The sequence below is a fragment of the Muscardinus avellanarius genome (assembly GCF_963383645.1).
Source record: "Muscardinus avellanarius genome assembly, chromosome: 5".
NCBI classification, from domain to species: domain Eukaryota; kingdom Metazoa; phylum Chordata; class Mammalia; order Rodentia; family Gliridae; genus Muscardinus; species Muscardinus avellanarius.
The window spans coordinates 71,383,001-71,410,934 of record NC_137790.1 but is presented as its reverse complement, the minus strand read 5'-3'; the positions used below and the strand labels follow the sequence as shown (position 1 = coordinate 71,410,934).

The 27,934-nt window shown below is 38.7% G+C and overlaps 1 protein-coding gene across 1 annotated transcript in view; it reads left to right on the top strand.

Moving 5' to 3' along the window:
• Positions 1-3,584: 3,584 nt before the first annotated feature.
• Positions 3,585-27,934, top strand: part of GOLGB1 (golgin B1) — a gene marked incomplete at its 3' end in the record, with an annotated part of 82,719 nt that continues 58,369 nt past the window's right edge. Inside the window, 7 exon segments of the mRNA XM_080696528.1 lie at positions 3,585-3,829; positions 4,057-4,209; positions 7,364-7,373; positions 7,376-7,488; positions 10,475-10,600; positions 13,356-13,478; positions 14,556-14,669. Of these exon segments, the coding sequence (XP_080552654.1) occupies positions 3,698-3,829; positions 4,057-4,209; positions 7,364-7,373; positions 7,376-7,488; positions 10,475-10,600; positions 13,356-13,478; positions 14,556-14,669 (771 nt within the window). The 5' untranslated portion in view covers positions 3,585-3,697.

Here is a 27,934-nt window from a genome sequence, read left to right as displayed (position 1 = left end):
GGAGGCCTGGAGAACGATGCTGCTAATGCTAATGCATTGCTAGGAAGATGAGAAGAGAGGGATGATCTCCGTCATCCCAGCAAAGCTAAAATCCCCGGAATCAGAGGTGGGCCGGCTGTTAGAGGAAAGAGAACCCTGAAGAGAATTCTAGAGAAAAAAAGAACTTGATCATTTCCGTGGTGTATGTTAAGTGTGCATAACAGGAGTGTGAACGGGGGAGTGAGTCCCTTGGCGAATGGGGAATTTGACTTATTTAAAGAGTTCCTGTCGGTCTGTGAGGACAGAGAATGGGATAGAGATAGTTAAAATCATGGGCAAGCACGTTCACTTTTGGAGATAGTTGGAAGCTCTCCAATCACGTAAGGGACCTGTTAACAGTTTTGTGCAAGATGGTAATGGGAAACTTAATAGAACGGCTGGAGGCCTTTTTAGAAGTATGAATTAATAAGATCTGGGTAGTTGGAATAAATATGAAGGATCAGATCCAGGAAATAGTCTGTTAGAAAAATAGGATTTGGTCATGGAATAGATACAGGAAAGAGTTGAAGAGTCTACAGAAATTGCAGGGGCTGGGGTGTCTCCCAGTGGTGAGCACTTGCCACTTTTAAACATACTTTCTCCCCTAAATATTGTATATGTATTGTGAATAACATGAATATATGTGTAAATATATCACGCTTATTTTACAATATACAAAAATATATTTTATTTTTGTGGTACTGGGGATGGAATCCAGGGGCTTTCTCCTCCAGTTGACACTCCCAGACCTATTTATATTTTATTTGGAAACAGGGTCTCACTAGATTGCTGAGAGCCTCACTAAGTAGTTGAGGCTGGCTTGAAACCTGCGCCATCCTTCTGTCTTAGCTCCCAAGTACTGGGATTATAAGCATGTGACACCACACCTGGCTGAAAAATATAAACTTAAAAGAACAAAATTAGTCGCCAGAGCCAGGCATGGTGGCACACGCTTTTAATCCCAGCATTTGGGAGGCTGTCACAGGAGGATCACAGTTCTCGGACAGCCTCAGTTACTTAGTGAGGCCTTTTGCAACTCAGACCCTGTTTCAAAATAAAGAATAATAATAATAAAAATAGAGGGCAGGGGGTATAGCTCAGAGGTAGAATGTCCCTGGGTTCCATCCCCAGTAACACACACACACACACACACACACACACACACACAATTAGTCGTGGGGCACAGTGGCACACCCTTGTAAATCCCAGCACTTGGGAGGCTGAGACAGGAGGATCGCGCAGGTTCGAAGCCAGCCTCAGCTACTTAGTGAGCTCTTAACAACTTAGTGAGACCCTGTTTCCAAATAAAATATAAAATAGGTCTGGGAGTGTAGTCCAGTAGTAGATCGCGCAGGTTCGAAGCCAGCGGGTCTGGGGATGGAACCCAAGGGCATTCTACCTCTAAGCTACACCCCCTGCCCTCTTTGAATATATCTTAGATCATTAGTGATATTCCATTTTCATTTATGATGTTAATAACTTGTATATTCCATTTTTTTCTTTTTTGACCAACTAGAGCTTTATCATCTCTGTTCATCTTTCTAAAGAACCACATTTTTTGTTTTATTGATTTTATTTTTCCATTTTTAAATTTATTAATTTCTGCTCTAGTCTTTCTCTTTTTCTGCCTACATTGATTTTAATTTACTTCACTAATTTCTTACAGAAGAAGCATATGTTACTGTTTTTAGCTCTTCTTTTCTAATATGTACCATTATTAAATGTATATGTTAATGTGCATATTAGCTATATATTTTGAACAATGGTTATAGTTAACTTTTATTGATACTATATGGTTTATCAGAAAATCTTCCTGAAAAAATGGGGTTCATGGGGAACATAAAAAGAAAATTTTTGCTGACTCACAGGATAGATTTTAAAAAGTGGGAGAGGATAATAGTCTGGAAGGAGAAAGAAGACTAAGAATTTCATGTTTGTAACTGAAACTATTATGGAATAAAGGGCATTAAAGATGACCTTTAAGATGAACTTAACAATTATGGACACTTCTTTGACTTTTGTTGCAACTCACAAAGCAACTCATATTTTATTTTAAAAATGTTAGTGATGGTGAATAGCTGAGCATGGTGGCGCACGCTTGTAATCCCAGCATTTGGGAGGCTGAGACAGGAGAATCGCAGGTTTGCAGCCAGCCTCAGCTACTTAGTGAGGCCCTCTGCAACTCAGTGAGAGCCTGTTTCAAAATAATGAATCAAAAATAGGGCTGGGGATGTATCTCAAAGGTAGAATACCCCTGAATTTCATCCCCAGTATCGCAAAAAAAAAATATATATATAATATATATATATATAATATATGTAAAATTATATATATACTATATATATAAATTATATATATATATATATTAGTGATGGTGATTATAATCTGTGTACTAATGGCCATTGAAAAGAACAGTGTGTGACTATACTGTATACACTCAAATGCCCCTTAGAAGACACTGGTCAGGCCGTGCACTATGTATATTATGTATCACCAGCAGGTTTCTTATTTCATTTATAGGTGATATCATTACCAGTAAAGGGTTTTATCGGTTCTTACATTTTCTTTTCTTTCCTCTTTTTCTGCAGAAATACTGAGCCAATTATCAGGATTTGCACACAATGTTATTCATGAATTATCAGGACATGACACTGATCATATGTCAGCTCTGTTAGCCACTCTGTGAGTAGCTCTTTTCTGATTTAAACTGATGAGACATATGTTTTTTGTTCTTTTGAGAAAAAGCATTTAAGCTAGAAATATGTGAGTAGCCTCCCTTGTGCAATGTAGAAATGAAGATTAAGAAAAATTTAGAACTCAACCACTAAGCCAAGCATGGGAAGGAGGGATGGGGAGGGAACGGGGTGGGGATCGGATAGGGGCTAACTGGCGATGTGTGCATGTATGTCTACAAAAGTTTTTTTTTTTTTTATCTCATTATGATGTATGAATACAGTGCACCAATAAAAAGAAAAAAAAAGAAAAATTTAGAACTTAATAAATGATCCTTTTGCTGTACATTTGTACCTTAAGAGCCACAGGGATGGAAACCAAGTCCTGGTTGAGATTGGGGAGCTCGTTTCTCATTTGTTCCTGTGCACCTGTTTAGGGCCAAGTTATTTTAAGTCTTCCTCCTGTTCCTCCTCAGGTACATATTCTTTCCTCTTCCATACGAAAGGTTTAAATGACAAATGGGGGAACAATTTGTTTGGGTTTTAGAAAAACCACTGTTTGGGTTTTAGAATGTATTTGCTTTTATAAATTCATTTACTACTTTTTTAAGTTTGTATTGTATTTTCTGAGGGCATGTAATGAATCAAAGAGATTTGTTAGTTATCTGTAAAGACAAAAGAGTAATGTCTAAATCTGTTATTTTTAAATTTTGGACTCTTCCACTTAGCAGTTTATTATCTTTCCTTTCCTTTATTTTTCTCCTTAGTAATATTAGGGTAATAATACTACAAATGAGATAAATACTCAACATATTGTAATGGCTATTAACTGCTGTTGAGCCAGTTAGAAAGAGTCTTGAATTTCCAAAAATAGGAGTTGGGCAAAGGATCAGATGAAGTTGTTGACATGAAGGCACTCCTGTTTGGAAGTTAATACCTTTCCCTGGTGCATTGGCAACTTTTTTTTTTTTTTTTCTAAATCCTAGGAAATACCCCAGGAGTCTGACATGGAGTGTAACGATAGTCCAGCAGAGGATGTTTTGAAGCGCCTGACTTATGCAGAACAGTTGGTTGTGGAGCTAAAAGGCATAATTAGACAGAAGGATGATCAGCTGCAGCAGAAGGATGAAGCTCTCCAGGTACTGTTGTTTTATCCTTCCTTGCAGAACATTTGCTAAAGGATAGGTATAAAACCTAAGAGTTTTCCTTTAGATTACTAGAGAATCTGATTTTTATTTCCCTAAAAGTACAACATGATGATTCTTACTTCTTTAGTACTTAATACTGTAGTGGAAGTAACATTTGTTATGTGCTAGATAAATGGGAAAGAATCATTTATATATTTATCATCATTGTTCTCTGGCAGGAAGAAAAAAAAGCTGCTGATAGCAAAATAAAAAAAATAAAACTTCATGCAAAGGCCAAAGTAACTTCTTTGAACAGACAAATAGAAGAAATGAAGGCACAAGGAGGGGCTGGTCTGCCTACAGAGCCTCAGCCAGAAGAATCCTTCTCCACGGTATGGGAAACGGGTGTACTATATATTTTCTGAGTCCAGAAAGCCTCCCAAGAGGGTAGATGTTCACTCATCACAAACATTTATGGCAGTAAAATAATACAGCAGTGAATGTTGTCCATTCTTATTGAGCTTATAGTTTAGCTGGACTGTAGGCCACTGTGAAGAAAAAAGGCCTACAAAACATGTGGACATATCATGCCATTTTGACCCAGACTTTCAGAGAATTAATAAAGTCTGACAGGAAAAAATAAGTACTAGAGACATTTAGAGAGGAGGGACACACTGTTTGGAGGAGTTTCAACATCAGTTAGAACATTAAGCTAGATGATCTCTTAAGGTTTCTTCCTGCTCTGTAATCCATTCAGTCAGCTACTTAATACAGAGAACTCCATGTCCTCATAAGGCCACATAGTTGTGGAGGTTTTAATGTTTCATGGATCATGGGCTGAATTAGCCAGCTTACCTTGGACTCCCTGTAAGAGACACACTCTAGGTTTATGACTGCCACCAGAAAACCAGTTTATAGTTGGCAATATAAAGAGGAAGGTGCCTGATGAAGGAGAGAGCACTGCTCCAGTACTTTTTATTATCGTTCCTTTATGGTTAAAACTCTAAATCCTCACATTCAGTCAGCCTTGTAGAGCACAAGGAACTTGAGTTTGGTGGAGATTATATGGAGGTAGGCATGTCACATGCGCACATTATAATATAGTATCAGCCTAGACTTGATCATCCATACAAATATTGTGCCCTTTGGCCTGCTGTGTTCTTATTCTCAGTGTTCTTAGTTCTTGGGGGAAAAAAGGTTTTAGGCATAACCACTAGGTGCAATAGTTAGTTCCCCAGTACCCTGGTTAGTTTATTCTTTCAGCAGCTAATACTAAGAGCATATTATTTTACTTGAATCAATAACCTTATTTAATTTTTCAAAGCTTATTTTAAAAGTGTTCATTGCCGGGCGTGGTGGCACACGCTTGTAATCCCTACGCTTGGGAGGCTGAGACAGGAGGATCGCACAGATTCGAAGTTAGCCTCCGCTACTTAGTGAGGCTCTTAGCAACTTAGTGAGACCCTGTTTTCCAAATAAAATAGGTCTGGGAGTATAGCCCGGAGTTAGAAAGCCTCTGGGTTCTACCCTCAGTACCACCAAAAAAAAAAAAAAAGAAAAAAAGTGTTTCTTAATCTTCACAACCAACTTCTTTATTTGAATTCTTTTTTTCTTACTTTTTAGTTTCTCTAGCCTCTCCTCTCTGTTCCTGTGTCATATCTTGCTTTGAACTTACCCCCTCTCATGTTAGACTTTTAAGTTATATATTTTATACTCTGATTTTTAATTTTTACTTTATTTTTAGCTCTGAGACCTTTAACATCGTACTGTCTCATTTCCTTCCTCTGTTAAATAAAGTATTTCCAGCAGTCATAGTTAGCTCTAGTTGTCAGCTGTACCAACACTTTATTATTTATTCAATACAGAGCTAGGGATTCTGAGGAAAGTAAAGTTGAAGAAATGATAGCAGTCTCGGATGCTTGACTATTATGTGGAAGAAAATATTCTTTGTAATTCTAGTAAACAGAGTTAGGTTCATTTGAGGATTAAATGGGGAGACCAAATCTGGTTCTATGAAGGCCTTTTGTAAAAAAAAAAAACGAAGTAAAATAAAAAATAAGGTATTGAGAGACTCTTTTCCAGTGGTTTTTTTTTTTTTTTTTTTTTTTTTTTTGCGAATGTGTGTGTGTGTGTGTTTTTTTTTTTTTTTTTTTTGTGTGTGTGTGTGTGGTACTGGGGGGGGGGGAACCCAGGGGCTTTTCTACCTCCAGGCTATACTCCCAGACCTATTTTATACTTTATTTGGAAACGGTCTCACTAAGTTGCTGAGAGCCTCACTGAGTAGCTGAGGCTGGCTTTGAACCTGTATGATCCTGCTGTCTCAGCCTCCCAAGCGCTGGGATTACAAGCGTGCGCCACCACGCCCGGTTTTCCAGTGTTTCACCCCTCATTTGGCAAATGTAGTTTTCTGAATTCTGTCCTTGATTTTTTCAAGGCAGGACTCTGGATTTTCTGTTAAAGTTTAATTCTTCACTGCACAGACTGGTTTTGCCTCCATCTAAAGCTGTCAGAAATGGAAACTTGGTGCTAGTGTTTCTAAGTATCAGCTCCCTTCTAGCCTCTTCCTGCTTTTGCCTGCCTTTCAATGTTGTTAGATAGCTCTTCACATATATATTTATATTTTTATATATTACATGTAGTTTATGGTTATTCTATAAGTAACTATAAAAAATAGATCTAGTAACCATTTAGCCATACTAAAACTGGAAAACCCTAAGATTCCTTACTTTTTGTCATTTTTTTGTTCCCATCAGTCCAATAAAACTATAATCTGGGTGTGGTGGTGCACACTTGTAACACCATCATTTGGGAGGCTGAGACAGGAGGATTGTGGTTTGAGGACAGCCACAGCTACTTAGTGAGGTTCTTTGCAACTCAGTGAAACCCCGTTCAAAATAAAGAATAAAAAACAGGACTGGGGGTGTAGCCTGGAGGTAGAATGCCCCAGTACTTCAAAAACAAAAAACAAAACTATCATGAAGTAGTTACAAGGGCTAAATAGAGCAGATCAATTTTTAATTTTAATCAAATATTGTAATTTTTTTTTTTTTAGGTACTGGGGATTGAACCCAGAGGCATTCTACCTCTAAGCTCCACCTTCAGCCCTATTTTATTCTTTATTTTTGAAACAAGGTTTCACTAAGTTGCCTCACTAAGGGCCTCACTAAGTAGCTGAGGCTGGTTGCGAACCTGCAATCCTACATTCTCGGTCTCCCAAGTAATGGGATTACAAGTATGAGTCACTACACTTGGCTTATTTGTGGTTCTTTTAAATAGGTGACTTTATTGCTTGCATTTTTTAAATTAATTAATTAATTTATTATTTATTTTGCAGTACTAAGGATGCAACCCAGGGGCATTCTACCTCTGAGCTAGACCACAGCCCTATTTTTTTATTCTTTTATTTTGAAACAGGGTCTCACTGAGTTGCAAAGCGCCTCACTAAGTAGTAGCTGAGGCTGTCCTCGAACCGTGATCCTCCTGACTCAGCCTCCCAAATGCTGGGATTATAGGTGTCCGCCACCACTCCTGGCTTTGCATTTTTAGCATGATAAGAATTCACAGAGGAAGAGGTGGAAGTAGAAAAGATAAAACATGAGCTCCAGGAGAAGGAGGAATTAATTAGTTTGCAAGCCCAGGTTACCCAGGAAAAGGCAGAGCAAGCTGCCCAGATAGAGGTGTGAATTAATTCACAATTATTAGGTTACTGAATCACTGAAAGTCCAATAGATTATTATCTGACAGGTACTTTTTTTCTAGATGCCCAATGGATATTTATGCAACTATCATAAGTCTCTCTCTCTGCCTTCCTTCCTTCCTTCCTTCCTTCCTTCCTTCCTTCCTTCCTTCCTTCCTCTGTTCTTTCTTCCAAGTCTAGTAATTGGAATATACATTGGTTTTTGTCATTTTGATATTTGTACATACCTAATATGCTTCTTGAATATATTTTTATTTCAGAAGTTTTCTTGAATGATATAATTTTTCTTATGCTATAGGAGATTAAACAGAGAATCCTGCCTCTGAGCTACTCCCCCAGCCCCTTTTATTTTTTATTTTATTTATTTTCCAGTACTGGAGATGGAACCCAGAGGCATTCTACCTCCTAGCTACACCCCCAGCCCTATTTTTAATTCTTTATTTTGAAACAAGGTCTCACTGAGTTGCAAAGGGCCTTGCTAGTAGCTGAGGCTGTCCGTCAATCCCGATCCTCCTGTCTCAGCCTCCAGAATGCTGGGATTGGAAGTGTGTGCCATCACACCTGGCTTTATTCTTTATTTTGAGAGAAGGTAAGCTAACTTGCTGATTGTCTCTCTAAATTGCTAATACTGAGCCGGGCGTGGTGGCGCACGCTTGTAATACCAGCGCTTGGGAGGCTGAGACGGGAGGAACGCACAGGTTCAAAGCCAGCCTCAGCTACTTAGTGAGGCGCTCAGCAACTTAGTGAGACCGTATTTCAAAATAAAAAACTAAAAAGCTGGAGGTATAGCTCAGAGGTAGAATGCCCCTGGGTCCAATTCTTAATACCTAAAACAATAACTAATACTTCAATTATAATTAAAATACTATTTATATTTCAGTTTACATACCAGTTTTGATTTATAGTGGTATCAGCTATTATTCATGTTATCTACATTAAATATCAAATAAACATTACAATGAGCTATTTAAGTAAAAACATTACTATATAGGGGTATAGAAAAAAATCATTGAAACCAAATCAACTCATGGATACCAACTATGTGTATAATTGTTACTTGCACAATACCTTAACAATATCTTGCTTGAAGCAACAGATAAAGTAAAATATAGTCATACCAAAACAAAACTCTACTTAATGGAAATGGGATTTTTTTTTTGTGTGTGTGTGTTGTTGTTGTTTTGTTTTGTTTTTTTGTGGTACTGGGGTTCCTGGTAGCCCTTCTACCTCCGGGCTACGCTCCCAGACCTATTTTATACTTTTTTATTTTTGGAAACAGGGTCTCTTAAGCCAGCGCGGCTGGCCTCGAACCTGTGTGAGCCTCTTGTCTCCGCCTCCCAGGCGTGGGGATTACAAGCGTGTGCAACTACGCCCGGCGGAATGGTTTTTTAAGTTAGTTAAATATTAGAAATGAAATGTTTCACGTTAGTCACATTTCAAGCCCTTTATAGCCTCACGTGGCTAGTTGATACTGAATCATACTCCATGTGTATGGACCTTCTCTTTCTTCTATCTCTATGTTTCTTATTGTGCTTAATATTAGTATATTTTTTACAGTTTTGGGGAATTGAACCCAGGGCCTTGCGCATGAAATGCAGGCACTCCACCACTGTGCTGCATTCCTCAGCCCCGCTTTATTTTTATTTCACTCCAGAAGTTTCTTTTTAGTATCTGTCTAGGTTTTAGAAGGGAGCCCTGATGAGTGAGCTTTGAGAAGCCAGAGGGGCTTCTTGCACTTACCCAGTACTGAGGAATGCAAAAGTGCTGCTGCCATTCTACTGTTGGCCAGCTGTCATTCCAATAAAGGCTTTTGGCTGCCTTGGAATTTTCCTGTTCTCAGGGCCATCCAGTATCACTCTTGTTGCTTTCTTTCTGTTATACAGACAATACTATGTAGATCTTGTGGGTTTTAGTGGTTTATTCTTGTTTATATTCTAGAGTTTATAGGATTATCTTCCTAAAATTTCATTGTAAATATTTTCCATGATTTTTTGTTTGTTTGTTTGCTTTTTAGTTCACTGTTTCTTCTGAAGGACTGAGATTGAAAAAAAATTCCTGCTACACTCCCATTTTCTTCTGATAAATTTTGCTAATTCCTTTTTTTTTTTTGTGAGTGGACTAGGGGTTAAATCTGGGGTTTTCTATCTCTAAGATACATTCCCAACTCTTTTTATTTATTTATTTTTTATTTTGAAATAAGGTCTTTCTAAGTTGCTAATGCTGAACCTGCTGTTCTCCTGTCTAAGCCTCCTAAGTACCGGGGTTACAAGCTTGCACCACTTTACCCTGCTTGATAATTCTTTTTTAAAAACCACATAAAATCTGGGCATGGGGGTGTATGTTTGTAATCCCAGTATATGGGAGGCTGAGACAGGAGGATTGCACAGGTTCGAAGCCAGCCTTAGCTACTTAGTGAGGCTCTGAGAAGACCGTTTCCAAATAAAATACAATATAGGTCTGGGAATATAGCCCAGAGGTAGAAAACCTCTGGGTTCCACCCCCAGTACCACCAAAAATAAATAAACAAATGAATTAATTAATGAATAAATAAATAATTAAAAATTAAAAAAACCCATAATACTGCTGAGTATGGTGGCACACTCTTGTACTAGGAAGGCTCAGACAGGAAGATTGCAGGTTGGAAGCCAGCTTCAGCTTCTTACTGAGGCCCTCTGCAACTTAGTGAGACCCTGTTTCAAAAAAATAAAGAATAAAAGTAGACTAAGGGTGTAGCCCGGATGTAGAATGCCCCTGGGTTCAATCCCCAGTACTATGCACATACACACACAAAAATAAAAACCACGCAATATATGCAGTTCCCTTTTGTGTTAAGGGAAAATGAGAATGAGCTATGATAGGTATTTAGGGCAAATGAGAAAGGTCAAAAAATTAAGAATGCTTGTTTTGTTTAAGCAATGTTTTCTTTTTCTTTTTCTTTTTCTTTTTTCCTTCACCTTCAGCTTGATAATAGTTCTACAGAGATAGAGGAATTTGTAACCATGAAGCAACAGCTCCAGGAGAAGGAAGAACTCATTAGCACTTTACAAGCCCAGCTCAGCCAGACACAGGCAGAGCAAGCTGCACAGGTGGGGACAGAAGACACCTTTATTAGAATAAAGAATCATGAAATCCAGAGTGTTACTACATGGCAAGTCAATTCATGCAGTCACTTTTAAAATTGTATTAAATGAAAGTATCATAAGCTAGAGTGTTAAAGTAGAAATTAGAAGGGTGTGGAAGTAGGAGAAATTAGAAGTATGATAGGTAAGTATGAAATGGGAAACACAAGAAACTTTCTAAAGTGTTATTTACTTAGATGAGTTTGCCATAGCTAAACTGAGTGTTTATAAGTTGCACAAGTCCAGAAATTTAATTTAATTTAATTTTATTTTATTTTATTTTTTGTGGTACTGGGGGTGGAAGCCAGAGGCCTTCTACCTCCAGGGTATACTCCCAGCCCTATTTTATATTTTATTTGGAAACAGGGTCTCACTGAGTTGCTGAGAGCCTCACTCAGTAGCTGAGGCTGGCTTCGACCTGTATGATCCTCCTGTCTCAGCCTCCCAAACACGGGGATTACAAACATGTGCCACCATGCCCGGCTGAAATTTTATTTTAATAGCACACAGTGATTGAGTTTCTTAGGAATGGGCTCATGCTGAGGTCAAAATAGACTGATAGGTAAACCAAAAGAAATATATATTAGGTCCAGTTTTTTCCTAAAATAAAAATCTTAGTAGGAAGATAAATCATAATCAGAAGCTTACTTATGAGCATGTAGTACAAAAGTGCTGTAGGTTATGTGATTTCTTGTGAAATGGAACTAGTATGTGACATTCTTCATATTTATTTCTGTTACGAGGACGAGACTATTTGCAATGGTATCTTCAACTCTTTTCTATTATTCTAAATTTCCTAGTTGAACATTCACTCCTGTATTTTCCTTTGGGAATGCTTTTGAATTGTGACATTTTCTCTCTGAAGTACTTTTGCACATAGCTAATCTTATTCATCAAATGTATTGATAACTTTGTAGTTAGTGGCATCTTCTGTCTATGCATATAAAGCAGTAGGCCATCCTTAATTTTATTAGTTTTTAGTATATTCTGTTTATGCAGTACTATATACAATGTAGAGTAGAGAAATATAATGCATGGTTTTTACGTACAATTTGCCTGATAAAATATGGAAAGCCAAGCTATATGAATAAGCTATGAAGGCCATCATAATGTAAGCCATTGCAAGTAAGTGCCAGAGCAAGCAACATTACAAAGTATTTCAAGAGGTGAATATGACAGTTAAGGAATGTTACATAAAAGGTTGGAATTTAAACAAAACCATGCGGGAGAGAGAACATTCTAGACAAGATGGAGAAAGGTACATTGTAGGGAAGGGTATGAGCAATGTCTCAGAGAAGAAAAAGCATACCGTATAGTGAAGGGGAAGGATGTTAGGCCAAGACTCCAGTGCCCTGAACACTTAAAATACTGGATTCTAAATTTATAGTGAAGCCAGAATTAAGATAATAAAAAATTATAAGGTGTTTTTTTTGTTGTTGTTGTTTTTTGGTGGTAGTACTGGGGATGGAACTCAGGGGCCTTCTACCTCCGGGCTACACTTCCAGACCTATTTTATATTTTATTTGGAAACAGGGTTTCTTAAGTTAGCTGAGGCTGGCTTTGAACCTGTGTGATCCTCCTCTCAGCCCCCCAAGCGCAGGCATTACAAGCCTGCGCCACCACGCCCGGCAAGGTTTTTTTTTTAACCCATCAGAAAGGCTGGTATCACTGCAAGTTATCACAGCTAAGAAATTGGTAATAGCCTAACATGGTGGTGCATACTATAATCCCAGTACCTGGGAGGCTGAGCTAGGAGGATTGCAGGTTCGAAGCCAGCCTCAGCTACTTTGTGAGGCTTTCAGCAACTTAGACTCTCAGCAGCGTACCGAGACCCTGTTTCAAAATTTTTAAAAAAATGGGTCTGGGTGTGTAGCCTCATGGGTTACATCTCTGGCCACACACAGACACACACAGACACACACAGACACACACACACACACACACATCAATAATAGTGAAGGACCATGTAAAATGGGCAAACTAAGAGCTGGTCAGCATGTTCAACCATAAGTCTTCAGGAAATTAATATGCAGACACCACAGCTAAACAAAATGAAACACTGCTAATGAGACGCTCACAATCCATCCATTTACTTTCATTTTATTCTTTAAGAGCTGGTTACAAAGGAGCATGATCTAGAAGTCTGGAAGTAATGACATCTGAAATAACTGTCTGGGAGGTAATCTGGGGTTGGAAGCACATGCAGTTCTTTAGTAGAAGCAAGTTTTTAAAAATAAGATTAGAAAAATTAATTTGTACTTACAGTTATAGAAAACCTTGAATAAAAGATATATTAGTTTGAATTTTCACTTATAGGGCATGAGAATGTCATTGACTATTTTTCAGCATGAGTGTGGTATTGAAAGAAAGTACCCAGCATTTAACAGAAATCTAACTTTAATTTTCTCATCTTTTAGAACCTTTCAAAAATATTCTCTTGTATATTTAAAACATTTATAGTACCCATGAAAATATAATTTCTAATCTGAATTGGTATTTAGACTGACTTCTGAACTTGATAATAGGCTTTCTCTCCCATTTGGCTGTGACTGCCAGGCCTATCTCTCTTCTAGCATTCTCATCCTTGGCATTCAAAACTGAATTTTTAAAAACTACTGTCTATAAATCCTTAGTATCTGACTTTGGAGAGTAGTTTGTAAGATTTGTGTGTGAAATATTTGGGGAGTGTAACATGTATAGTTTCTCTGGTGTGTGTCTTCAGTTGAGTTCCATGCAGCAGGTGGTCCGAGAAAAAGATGCCCGCTTTGAAACACAAGTTCGTCTTCACGAAGATGAGCTTCTTCAGTTAGTAACCCAGGCAGATGTGGAAACAGAGATGCAACAGGTTTGTTGCTCAAACTTAGAATGACTCTCATTTTGGTTAACATTTGATCAAGACGTCACTTTTCAACCATTTCCCTTCCCCACTGCTCTCCCTTGGGTCTTATTGTCTTGTTATTGGCTTCGTTTTGGTGTCCGTGTCTTCTGTGGCATGATATTTATTTTCTTACCCTTTTCTTGCCTTTTTACCTCTCTAATCAGGTTGTTGTAACTCCAAAGCTGAGTTTAATTGTAGAATGTTTGTGGTGGTCATTAAATGGTTTCTCTTTGGTTTGCTAAATCATAGCTGCCTTCATGCATTAAAAACCTGATCCAAAGTTTCAAATCAATGAAGTCAGTTTTCAACGTTCAAAGATTGGAAATGAGAAGGAGTAATTTTTAAGCTATAGAATCATTTATTAAGTGAATAGTTTTTTTTTTAAAAAAGTTCATTGAGGAGATTTTGAAAATTGACTTCATTGTGTTTGAGATCATCACTACTAACGAAAAGATATTTGTTTTTTAGTTAGTATGTAACCCGGCACCGTACTAAAAGGCACTCTACTGGCACTTCATGTTTGATCTGTTTGTTTTCAACTTCTTCTGAGTTCTAAGCAATCCTTCAGAAATTCTCACTAAGTTTTAGAACGTAAGACTTTAAGGAGATTATTACTTGTATACTTGTATCATTGATTTATTCAAGTTTTTTTCAAGTACCTGCCTTGTGCATGAACTTAGGAAAAGTGAAATAGTTTTTGCCTGCAAACAATGTTCTTTTTTTATGAGTGAGATATATATGTAAACTATGTTATCTAGGTACTGGACACAAAAGTGAGCATGTGTCTTTTCTTAATTATTAGAAGAGCTTCATAATTCAGGACCTTACTTGTGTCTGAGTTTGGTTTTTGTCGGTGTTCTGGAGAGGATGTTTGGGAGATTCTTTGTTGCTGCTGGATGGGGAGTATGGCATGCTGGTGTCCCAGTCTAAATCATCTTCCACATCCCAAAATTTAAGTGCACAAATCTACATGACATTTTGAAAGGTAGGCAAATAATAGTGCTCATTTGTCAGCACATTGTCTCTAAAATCTTTTCTTTTCAGAATTTGAAGGTCCTGCAGAGGAAGCTTGAAGAGCATGAAGAAGCCTTGTTGGGCCGGGCCCAGGTGGTAGACTTGCTGCAGCAGGAGCTGACTGCTGCTGAACAGAGAAACCAGGTACTGCGTCGTGGACTCTGCTGCCTCCAGGGCTGTATTATATTTACTCTCACTCTAGTTTGCCAGGCAGAAGGTATACAGGCCTTCAGAGAACTGATGCCATGTATTCATGCTTTCAACAAATACCCTGTGCCTAAGTGATGGTGATTTAATGGTGAGCAAAACACATGCAGTTCCTTCCCTCATGGAATTTACATTTCACATCTTTATTCTTGATCTTTTCATTTGTTGATTTAGATCCAGTCCTACTTTCTGTGATGTCCTATTTCCCCCCAGTGAGTGAGTGTCTTTTCCTCATTTTACCCCTTCTCTATCTTGAATGATCTGTGCACTCTACAAATGGTCTTCTTCTTCATGCTGAGAGTTGAATCTAGCAGCATTCTACCTCTGAGATATACCCATTAGCCCTTTTATTTTGAAACAGAGGTCTAGCTAACTTGCAGAGGATTTGCTATCTTGCTGTCTTTGAACCTGTAATCCTTCTATCAGCCTTCCAAGTACTAAGATTACAGGCATGTGCCACTATTTCAGGGCTTCCTTTTTTTTTTTTTTTTTTTTTTTTTTTGTGGTACTGGGGATAGAACCCAGGGGCATTGTACCTCCGAGCTACTTTTTTTTTTTTTTAGTTTTTATTTTTTGAACAGTGTCTCACTGAGTTGTGAGGGGCCTCGCTAAGTAGCTGATGCTGTCCGTGAACCCTGCCTCCCAAATCCGCCCAGCACTCCATATTTTTTAACCCCTACAGTTTACAGATATTCTGATTTTACCAGATTTTTACTACAGTTTACAGATATTCTGATTTTACTCTTCATTAGTAATACCAGTGCTCTAGTTCTGGCTCAGGAACATCTTTGCATAGAAAGCACTTTCTGACAGAAAACACTTCCTTGGCCTCACTTTTTCCTCCCCCTTCCCACAGTATGTGCTCTTTTTGGTAATCACAGGGATGTCTCTGATCATACTGATCAAAGCTCCTCACTGCTTAAAAGAGCAGATTTCAAATCCCTTAACAATATGTTATATGCAGAGCCTTCTGATTTGGCTGGCCTGTGATTATTTTCCCAGCCGCATCTCCTGTCTTTTCCTACTAGAGCTTTACCTTCTACTAAACTACAAACTACATCAGTATCCCTGTTTGTTTCTTCCTTCTCTGCTTTTCTTCTCTCCTACTGACATACTCTTGTTAATGTCCACTTACCTGGTTGATAACTCATTATTGAAATCGTAGATTAGGTGGCTATCTTTTAGAAAGGCCACACTAAACTGTCCTCCTTCTCTGCTCTTATACCTTGTGTTTCTGCTATGTCCTCTATTCTTTTGTGTTATATATATTTGTGTGTGTGTGTGTGTGTGTGTGTGTGTGTGTGTGTGTGTGTGTGTCTGTGTGCTTTTGGTGCTGGGGGTGGAACCCAGGGACATTCTACCACTGAGCTACACCCCCAGCATTATTTTAATTCTTTTTTTATTTTGAATCAGGGTCTCACTGAGTTGCAAAGGGCATCACTAAGTAGCTGAGGCTGTCCACGAACCGTGATCCTATCTCAGCGTCCCAAATGCTGGGATTACAAGTGTGCACCACTACGCCTGGCTCTTTTGTGTTATATTCATTTGTTTCAGTTGAACTGTGAGTTCCTTGAAGCAGAGACTGGATACATTTATTGATTCGGTATTTATTGAGTACCATTCTATACATTGATTATGCTGGGGCTACAGATCAATGAAGATAAAACAAAGTCTCTTCTTATTTTCTCATGGGAGAGAGAGGCAGAAATTAAAAATAACTATGTATGAGTGTAAACTGTGAAAAGTATCTAGAAGCAAAAATATAGGGTCTTATGCCATAGTAGGGTTGGTCCCAAGTGCCTCACTCTACCTTTCTCACCTAGAAGAGGCACTTGTCTGCTGTTCCAGTCAGCATTCTTGCAGCCATAATCTAAAGACCTGACCACATAACTTAGAGGAAACAAGATTTACTTTCTTAAGGTTTGGGGCTCTGTCCATGTGGATGGGGACAAGTCTTAGGGTATGAGAGTGGGAGAAAGGAAGAGCATATGGGCTGTGCTCCTTACATCACTGAGGCCAGAAGCAAGAGAGAGGAAGCAGGGGAGGAGGAAACACATAATCCTCAAGGCCACACCCCCAGAGGCCCACTTGTTCTAGCCACACCTAGATAAAGCCATCACAGTGGAAATATGCTCTGCTAGTATTATGACCCTCGTGACGCATTTAAATCACCTCAAAACATTAATAAAGCTCTTTAGGAGACATTTGATACCTAACAACTGTCCTTACTGAGAGAATGTATTTATGGCTCAAGAGGCTTCATTATTTTTTTCGTAGATGCTTTCTCAGCAGTTACAACAGATGGAAGCTGAGCATACTACTTTAAAGAACACTATGGAAACAGAAAGACAGGAATCCAAGACTCTGATGGAAAAGATGGAACTTGAAGTGGCAGAGAGAAAATTATCCTTCCACAACCTGCAGGAAGAGATGCATCAGGTTTTGGGACAGGTGGAGCAAGCAGGCCACGCCCAGGCTGAGCTGCAGGCTCGGTACGCAGCCTTGGAGCACAGGCACAACGCAGAACTACAAGAGAAGACCGCTCACATTCTGAGTCTTCAAAAGACTGAACAAGAGCTGCAGTTGGCTTGCGATGCTCTGAAGGATGAAAATTCAAAACTTCTCCAAGAGAAGAATGAACAGGCGGTTCAGTCGGCCCAGGCCATTCGACAGCTGGAAGGTCGGTATCTGGTTGCTGTTAGAGGCCACATCTCTAGCATGCGAGTGGCTTGTACTTCCTGCGTTCCAGGATCTGCCGCTGACATCATTTGCTCAACCCATGGGAATCAGTAGAGGGTGTGTTAGAAAAGGCATCGCTTCTGAATTCTTTGCATCGTTCCCGTCTCTGACTGAAGTTAGACTCTATCTTAATGTAGTTACCAGTCCAGTACTGAAAGCTGATGAGAGTGATGTGCTAGATATTAAGCAGAATGCTGTGTGAAGCATGCTCTGACCTGAGGGATTCAGTGACTGGAAAGAGCAGGATGTGAATTAGTCTTGGGAACCTCAGGCCAGAGTGCATAGGTATGACAACTGAATTAACTGCATTGAGTCATCTCTAAGTTTTTTCTTTGTGTTGGAGGTGAGTGGTACTGGATGTTGAGCCCAGGAGCATTTTGCCTTCAAGGCATACCCCAGTTTTTCCCCATACCCTTTTTGAGCTAGTCTCACTAAGTTGCTGAGGTTGGCATCCAACCTGCAGTCCTCCCAAATACTGGATTACAGGCATGTGCCAGCATGCCAGGCAGACATCTATACATTTAATCCCAAATCTCAGTGCTTTTCTTATAGTTGAAAAAATATATTTTAAAGAAAAAAATTTTTTTTTGGTAATACTTGGGTTCCTGGAAACCCTTCTACCTCCGGGCTACACTCCCAGACCTATTTTCATACTTTTTAAATTTGGAAATAGGGTCTCTTAAACCAGCGTTGCTGGCTTCAAACCTGTGTGATCCTCCTGTCTCCGCCTCCCAAGTGGGGAGATTACCACACCCGGCTTTAAAGAAATTTTTATCCTGTAAGAAGGTGCAGGCAGGTATGGTGGCTCATGCTTGTAATCCCAGCATTTGGGAGGCTGAGGATTGGGAGGAGGATTGGGATTCGTGAACAGCCACAGCTACTTAATGAGGTCCTGTGCAACTCAGTGAGATCTTGTTTCAAAATAAAGAATAAAAAATTGGGCTAGGGGTGTTGCTCAGGTGAAATGTCCCTGGGTTCCATTCCCAGTACCATGGGAAAAAAAAAAGAAAAAAGGGAAAAAAAAAAAAGAAGGTGCAAGCAGGTAAGGTAGAAATTCCTGCAATCCTAGAGCAATTTAACAAGAATCTCAGCAACCTTGCGAGACTGTTTCAAAGTAAAAATGTTGCTGGGTGTGGTGGCCATGCTTGTAATCCCAGTTCTTGGGAGACTGAGGCAGGAGGATCCAGGTTCGAGGCCAACCTCAGCCATAGGCCCTCTGCAACTTAGTGAGACCCTGTTTCAAAATAAAGAACAAAAATGGGGCTGGGGATGTAGCTCAGTGGTAGAATGTCCTTGGCTTCAATCCACAGTATCATAAAAAGAATAAATAAATAAATAATAAAAAAATAAAAAGGGCTAGGGGTACAGCTCAGAGGTTGAGTGCCTCTCAATTCATTTCCCAGTAACACACACACACACACACACACACACACACACACACACACACACACACACAGTGCAAAGAAAGTTTTTTAAACATGGTTTTAAAATAAATACATAGCCAAGCATGGTGGCATACGCTTGTAATCCCAGCATTTGGGAGGCTGAGACTGAAGGATCATGGTTCACAGACAGTCTCAGCTACGTAGTGAGGCCCTTCACAACTCAGTGAGAAAGATCCTGTTTCAAAAATTTTAAAAAAAGACTAAAAAATAGGGCTGGGGGGTGTAGCTTGGAGGTACAATGCCCCTGAGTTCCATCTCTAATACTCAAAAAAAGAAGTAATATCTCTAAAAATTTGAGCATTTTAGAAGTTTCTAAATTAAAAATGAAACTTGCTCAATATCAATAATACATTTCTCCAGTCCTTTTCCCAAAATTATTAATAACTCTTATGATTGAAAAATAGCTAAAGGAAAATTTTAGAAGGAACTGACTTGAAAATGTGTATCAAATATCTGCATATTAGCCAAAAAGCCTCAAGGGGCGTTCATTACCTGGGAACAGGGGTTACATGAGCATCCATGTCCTCTTAGCTATGTTAGTGTTTAAAACCTGCTGTGGAATCTTGAGGCTGCCTAGAACGCTTAAGTGGAAGGTGAAGGAAATAAAATATAAAACGCCAAAGCTGTTTTGAAAGAAAAAATGAACTTTTAAAAAATGCCTAGTTACTATTTAATTTTGCCATTGAGAAAAGTCATTTACTGAGGTATCCTTTGATACTTGAAGACACTTAAATAGGTTTTTTGTTTGTTTTCAGTACCAGGGGCATTCTGCCTCCAAGCTATATCTCTAGTTCCATTTTTTTATCTTTTATTTTGAAACAGGATCTCACTAAGTAGCTAATGCTGGCAGTGAACCTGTGATCCTCCTGTCTCAGCCTTCCAAGTCTGGGATTACAAGTATGCATTACCAGGCCCTGCTCAAATAGATTTTTAAACATGCCATTTTCGATGTAATTTTAATCAAGGCAACTGAGCTTATAAACAGCATAAAAAATTCCATTAGCATGATAATGTTGATCAAAGTAACTGAGTCAGTAAACAGCATATGCTGTTTCCTTAGATAGTTTTAACTCACAAAGTTTCAGACTTGAAGCAGTTATCACTTCTATTTATTTGTTATCTTTTTCATAGATCAACTCCAGCAGAAATCTGAAGAAATTAGCCAATTTCTAAATAAACCAACTGTGCAAAAACATGAAATAGAATCACAGACTTCTTTCCCAGGTGTTTATGCAGAGGATACACAGGTAATGTGAATTTCTTATGATCTAGTTGTCTGCTCTATCTCTCCTTTGGGGGCCTTACTGAAGATGTGCTCTAGAGAAGAGTATAAACCTTTTGTCCTCTCTGCCTGATAAAATGCTTTGGGAAGGATGATTCTGTTTTAAAGGAATCATGAAAGATATTGATGCAGTATTTCCATAGCAAAGGAGAGACAAGCCAGGAGTGGTGGCACATACCTGTAATCCTAGCACTTTGTAGGCTAAGGCAGGAGGATTGCAGGTCGAGGCCAGTCTCAGAAACTTAACAAGAACTTTCACCAATTAAGAAAGACCCTGTTTCAAAAGTAAAACATATCACTATAAGGCTAGTGATCTACCTTAGATGTAGAATACCAGGGGGTCATATTCACAGTACCAATAATAAGGAGGAGGAAGAAGAGGAGGAGAAGGACATAATAGATAATAAGCTCCATAGCTCCATGATTTTAGGAGCCTCTCTGATTCTAATATCTTAAAATCTGTATTGGAGATAAATCATTATATTTGCTTTTATAATTATTTTTTCCAGTTTAGAAGTTAGCTTTGTTTTTATTAGACTGAGATTTGATTAGGTTTAGAACATAAGTATCTAAACAAACTTGTAAAACTCTAAGAGAGATCTTTTTGCTCTCATTAAATTTAGTAACTATAAAAAATTTTAGTTTTCAAGTGACTGCTGATTGCCCAGTATATTTTCTTTTCTTTCTACAAAAGTCACTGTGGAAAGCCAGATCACAATCAGCAGAATGCGGCTTATTGAGCATAAATATGAGAAGGAGGCAAGTTAGTTTGAAGATCTTGATTGCCGAGGGCCAAGCTGGGAAACTGGGCTCCTCTATCTCTGTTATCAAGTATTTGTTTTTATCAACTATCCATTTATCCATCTCTCCATCAGTTCTTAATTTTTAAATGTATTTCATAGTAAGTTGTAGACAATATATTTCTCTCTAAATATTTCAGCATGCGTATCATTGACTAGATTTTGATTTATACCCTTAGTTGAAGTATACTCATGATGAAAATTTCTCTTTTTATTTTGAAGATTTACAAATGTATAAATTTTAAGTATACCATTTCAGTTTTGCCAAATACTTAATGTTACCCAAACCCCTATTAAGTAAATTATGTTATGTTGCTTTCACCCCACATGGTATCCTTGTACCTGTTTGCCATCAACATTTTCCCTCCAGAGTCAGTTATTTTTTTAACCATATATTAATTTTGTCTGTTTTACAATACCATATAAATATAATCATGCAGTATGTGCTCTTCTGTGTAAACCTTCTCTCACTTGACATATTTTGAGATTTATCTATATCGTTGCATGTGTCATAGTTTATTCCTTAACGTTTCTAAGAGATGGTCCATCTTCTAAGTATACCTTATTTTCCTTCTGTGTGACTTTTCTTCACATTCCTGCTGATGGTGGCCTGGGCTTTTTTGTGCTTTTTCTGTGATAAATTATGTTACTGTGAGCATTCTCATAGAAGTTTTATGTCCACATATGTTTTCATTTATCTTCAGTAAATGCTTAGGAATTGGACAATAAGGTACATGTGTATTTATGTTTCTAAAGAACTACCAGACCTTGTCTCAAAATTATTGTACTATTTTATACTTCTACCTAAAATATATGAAAGTTTTAGTTGCTTCACATTTTCTGCCAGATTTGGCATTGTCAATTTTTAAAATTTTAGTGATTATAATAAGTATTTCAAAATAATACTGAATTTTTTTTCTTGAGATTCTTGGCCTCTATTGTCTTTTAGTGAAGTATCTGCTCAAATAATAGTCCCATTTATTTATTTATTTATTTATTTATTTATTTATTTATTGTGGTATTTGGGGTAGAACCCAGGGGCTTTTCTACCTCCGGGCTATACTCCCAGCCCTATTTTATACTTTATTTGGAGACAAGGTCTCACTAGTTGCTGAAAGCCTCACTCAGTAGCTGAGGCTGGCTTCGAACCTGTGTGATCCTCCTGTCTCAGCCTCCCAAGCTCTGGGATTATTACAAGCATGTGCTACCACGCCCAGCTAATATATTCCATTTTAAATTTGAGTTCTTTGCCTTTTTTATTATCAAATTGTAGAAATTATTTATGTATCCTAAATGTTAATCTACTATTAAGTATGTTTTTTTTTTTTTTTTTTTTTTGGTGGTACTGGGGTTCCTGGAAGCCCTTCTACCTCCGGGCTATACTCCCAGACCTATTTTTACATTTTTATTTGGAAACAGGGTCTCCTAAGCCAGCGCACGCGGCGGGCTTCGAACCTGCGCCATCATCCTGTCTCGGCCTCCCAAGCGCGGGGATTACAAACGTGCGCCACCACGCCCGGCTATTAAGTATGTTTGATGAATAATGTCTCACTTACTGTGGCTTGCCTATTCATAGTCTCTAGCACAATTTTATTTATTTATTTATTTATTTACTTATTTATTTATTGCAGTAGTTGGGGTGGAAACCAGGGGCATTCTACCTCTGAGCTACACCCCCATTCCTATTTTATTTTTTATTCTTTAATTTGAAACAGGGTCTCACTAAGTAGCTGAGGCTGTCCACAAACCATGACCCTTCTATCTCAGCCTCCCAAATGCTGGGATTACAAGTGTAAACCATCATGCCCGGCTCTTTTTTTTTTTTTATTTTGAAGCAAGGTCTCACTAAGTTGTGGAGAACCTTGCCAAGTTGCTAAGACTGGCTGCAATTCTATCTCAGCCTCCCAAGTGCAGGGACGGGGGCATATGTAACCACACCCAGCTGTGATGTCTTTGTGTGTATGTGTGTGGTACTGGGGATGGAAACCAGGGGCATTGTACCTGCAAGCTATATTTTTTAGCCTTATTTTTTAGTCTTTTCATTTTTGACACAGTCTCACTGAGTTGCAAAGGGCCTCACTAACTAGCTGAGGTTGCCCACGAACTCTGATCCTCTGGTCTCAGCTTCCCAAATGCTGGGATTAAAAGGGTGCACCACCATGCCAGGCCTGTGATTTCTTTTAAATAATGCACATTTTGCCAGGTGTGGTAGCACATGCTTTTAATCCCAGTGCTTGGGAGGCTGAGACAGGAGGATCGCACAGGTTCAAAGCCAGCCTCAGCTACTTAGTGAGGCTCTCAGCAACTTAGACCCTGTTTCCAAATAAATTATAAAGTAGGTTTGGGAATATAGCCCAGAGGTAGAAAGCCCCTGGGTTCCACCCCCAGTACCACCAAAAATAAATAAATAAATAGTGCACATTTTAATTTCTTTAATTCTTAACACATTTTAATTTTTTTTTTTTTTTTGGTGGTACTGGGGTTCCTGGAAGCCCTTCTACCTCTGGGCTACACTCCCAGACCTATTTTTACATTTTTATTTGGAAACAGGGTCTCCTAAGCCAGCCGTGCGGCTGGCTTCGAACCTGCGCAATCCTCCTGTCTCTGCCTCCCAAGCGCGGGGATTACAAGCGTGCGCCACCACTCCCGGCTAACACATTTTAAAATTTTGATGAAGACTATTAGTATCAGTTTTTTGTGATTTTGGTTTTTTGTGTTATTGATCTTTTCGTAGCTCCAAGTCATAAAGATACTCTCTTACATTTTCTTCACAAACTTTAAAATTTTAGCTTTCACAGTTGAGTCTGAATTTTATATAAATCTGTGTATGTTGTTAAGGTTTGGGGGGGGTCAGTACTGGGGATGGAATACCCAGGGGTATTCTACCTCTGAGCTGCACCCCAGCCTTATTTTAATTTTTTTTTAATTTTGAAACAAGGTGTCATTAAGATGTGGAGGCCTCATTGAGTAGCTGAGGCTGGCCAAGAACCTGCAATCCTTCTGTCCTTCTCAAGTACTGAGATTACAAGTGTGCGCCACCACACCTGGCTTCTGTTAGGATTTTTTGTTTTTCACCCTATGTATATACAATTGTTCCACCACCATTGTTTTTTTCTAGTTTATATTTTTGTTGGTGCATTGTTAACTATACATCATAGTGAGATTCAGATACCTTCATACATATACACACCACTTAGTTACCACCATTTCTTTTCTTTCTTTTTTTTTCCCTTCGATACTGGGGATGGAACTCAGGGGCATTCTACTTTTGAGTGACCCTGTTTCAAAAACAAAAACAAAAAGAACAAAAAATAGGGCTGGGGGTGTAGCTCAGAGGTAGAATGTCCCTGGGTTTCATCCTCAGTACCTCAAAAAATCAAACAACAACAAAAAAACAGGGTCTCATTAAGATGCAGAGGGCCTCACTAAGTAGCTGAGGCTGTCAGGAACCACCATCTTCCTGTCTCAGCTTCCCAAATGCTGGGATTGCAAGCGTGCACCACCATGCCCGGCTCTACCACTATTTCTTGAAGGACTTTACTTCATTGTATTTTCCCAATATCTTTATTGAAAAATATTAATAGGTCCATTTATGATCTTTCTCTTCTGTTAACATTGATCTACTTATCAGTCCTTATGCCACTATCACACTGACTTCCTTAGTATAAAGTTTATAGTTATTCTCAAAGCCAGGTATGGTGGTGCATGCTTGTAATCCCAGCATTTGGGAGGCTGAAACGGGAGGATCACGGTTCATGGCCAGCCTCAGCTACTTAATTAGGTCCTTTGCAGCTCAATGAGACCTTGTTTTAAAATGAAGAATAAAAATAATGGGGCTGGGGGTGTAGCTTAGAGGTAGAATGCCCCTGGGTTCAATTGCCAGTACCAAATAAAATAAAATAAAATAGTCTCAAAGTCAGGTAGTGTAAGTCCTCAGTTTGTTCTCTTCAAGATTGCTTTGATTATTCTTTGCATTTCCACAAAAGTTATATAGTAATCTTCTCAAATTTTACTTTTTAAAAAGTCAGATGGAATTTTAAGTTTGTAATGTATTATGTATTGATCAATTTAAGGAGAATTGACATGTTAACACTACTGAGCTTTTTAATTGTGAATATGGTAGATCTTTTATATATTTAGATTTTTTAACTTCTTGTAGCAGTGTTTTATAGATTTTTATTGGAGAAGTTACATTTCAAAATTTATTCAAAAATAGTTCATAAGTTTTTATGTTAATTTTATTTTCCATCTGCTAATATATAAGTATATGGTTGGATTTTAGCAACCTTACATTCTTTGAAGTTAATAAGTTCATTTTATTAGTTCTGGTAACTTTTTGTATCTTTTATTTATTTATTTATTTATTTTGGTGGAACTAGGGATTAAACCCAGGGCCATCCTATTTCTAACCTACACTTTCAGCTCCATTTATTTATTTATTTATTTATTTATTTATTTATTTATTTATTTTTGCAGTACTAGGGTTTGAACCCAGTGGGGTGCTCTACCTCTGAGTTACACCACCAGCCCTATTTTATTCTTTATTATATACTTTTTTATTATTTGCATAGGGGGATGGAACTCGGGGCGTTCGACCTCCCAGCTACACCCCCAGCCCTATTTTTTATTCTTTATTTTGAAACAGGGTCTCACTTAGTTGTAATGGGCCTCACTAAGTACTGAGACTGTCTGTGAACCTCAGTCCTCCTGTCTCAGCCTCCTGAATGCTGGGATTACAAGCATGCACCACTACCCCCGACTTTTTGAAGTTTTTTAAGAATTATCTATTTCAGCAATTACGTCATTTCAAATAAAGACACATTTTAATTCTTTTAATTTGTATGTCTTTATTCTCTTATTTACTATTAATGAATCTAGACCTTCTTTCATTATCCCTAGTCTTTCTTTTCATACATTTTTACACTTTTTTTTCTTTTTTTTTTTTTTTTTTGCGGGTCTGAGGATGGAACCCAGAGGCATTTGACCTCCGAGCTACACCCCCTGCCCAATTTTTTATTCTTTATTTTGAAACAGGGTCTCACTGAGTTGCAAAGGGCCTCACTAAGTAGCTGAGACTGTCCACTAACCGTGATCCTCTGGTCTCAGCCTCCCAAATGCTGGGATTACAAGCATGCTACAAGCCACCACGCCTGGCTACACTTTTATTGATATAATGTAAATATACATTATAGTGAGTTTCAAAGTGGTACCAACATACGTGCACACATTCCTTAGTGAATTCATTGTCTATAATCTTAAAGGACCGTATTCTGTATTTTACCATTGAACTGTGATACTTTTTTAGGTTCTCATAAATATTCTTTTTTAAAGATGTGTTTTCTTCTATTCTGCTGAGAATTGGTGTGCAGTTGTTATGTGCTTTTCCAGCATTTATTGAAATGACTAGATAATTTTTCTTTTTCATTCCATTAATACAATATAGTACTTTAATTTTTTTGTATTTCCCCACTTTAATAATTGAATTATAAGACATTAGGTAACTATCACTAGCACCTTAAAACCTTAGTTTTGCAAAAGGAGCAAAATTAAAGACAATGCATATCACCTTTAATAACATCTCGCAGGAGTCTAATTGCACAGATTTTTAGGAGTTTAAAGTTTAGCTAAGACTGGTTGAAATTAAAACTTTGAGCAATAACTTTAGTGAAGCCAACAAAAAGAAAAAAAGTTGGTTTCCTGAAAGGAGCTGAAATCTTTAGTTTAACTGAGAATGGGAGAATTGGATGTCATCCTGGAAGCCGCAGGCTGAGTATTGAGTTAAAAAAAAAATAGTTGGGGGCTGGCCTGATTTGCTTCTCACCATAGCTAAGCTTTTGGACATTGGGCCAGGAAAGGAGGGTAGCGCCTTAAATCTGGCCTTCTCTGAGATCTCACTGTGATTGCCTAAGGCTCTTTAGTCTTAACTCAGGTGGTAGGAGTTGGGAGGAATCACTGGGAACCTAGGTCTGGGGACCCCAGTTCCCTCAGCCATTTAATGGTCCCCCTTGTCCTGTGAGCCGGGCCTCGGAGGGCCTTTTTTTGCCTCCTGGTTGAGAGCATTTATGCCCTTGTTCTCCACCCCTAAAACAGACTTGAGCCTAGGCTTCTTTGCTCAGCCAGAATTCTTTCATGGCTTTTGCCCGTCTGTCTTTCCCTTTTCAAGACCCTATTACACCGAATTGGCAGCCTGCAGTAGTAGTCTTTGTCTGAGGATGGCCTCCTCTTCTACTGGGTAAAAAAAATTACTAAGAATGCCAGCATGTATTGTTTGACTTAGTGATATAGCCTTACACTCAGCCCTTAAAAGAAAACTGTGTATGGACAGATTGTATGGACAGATCAAACTCTAAACTCTCCCTTTTTAACATAGGAGCTGGAATCTAAAAGCAGGCTGAAATATTGGGGGGAGGGGATGTTCTAAGGGCTTGCTGGAGATGCCCTGGACTGTTATCTTAAGATAGGATCTTGGACCAGGAGAATACCTTGAGGCAGAGAACCTGGCGCCTGCTGCCACTAGGAACTAGACGTTTGTGAGCGTTAAGGTTACCAAGGTTCCTCTCACTTTATCCAGGTGGTGGAAGCCTGGAAAGGCAGCCCTGGGGCCCATCATTGGAGATCTGGTGCAGATGACCCCGGGTCCCTTCAGACCTGGAGACAATCAGATTTCCAGTGGTTATCCCTGCACCTCGGGCAGGGCGCTGGTGGGCGTTTGTAGCCTTTTGAGTGAGGGCAATGGCTTTTGAAATGCCCTGGCTTTCCACACCTGAAGCAGACCTGAGCCTTGCTTTTTATGGGGTCAGCATGCATCTGTACCTGGGTTCCAGTGGAACTGGCATTTAGACACGTGGTCACCAGGATTTCCTCATGGCGTTTTTCCTCCTGTTTTTTCTCTTTTTAAATCTCCCTTATAGTGGACAGAGTTAGCAGCCTGCACTA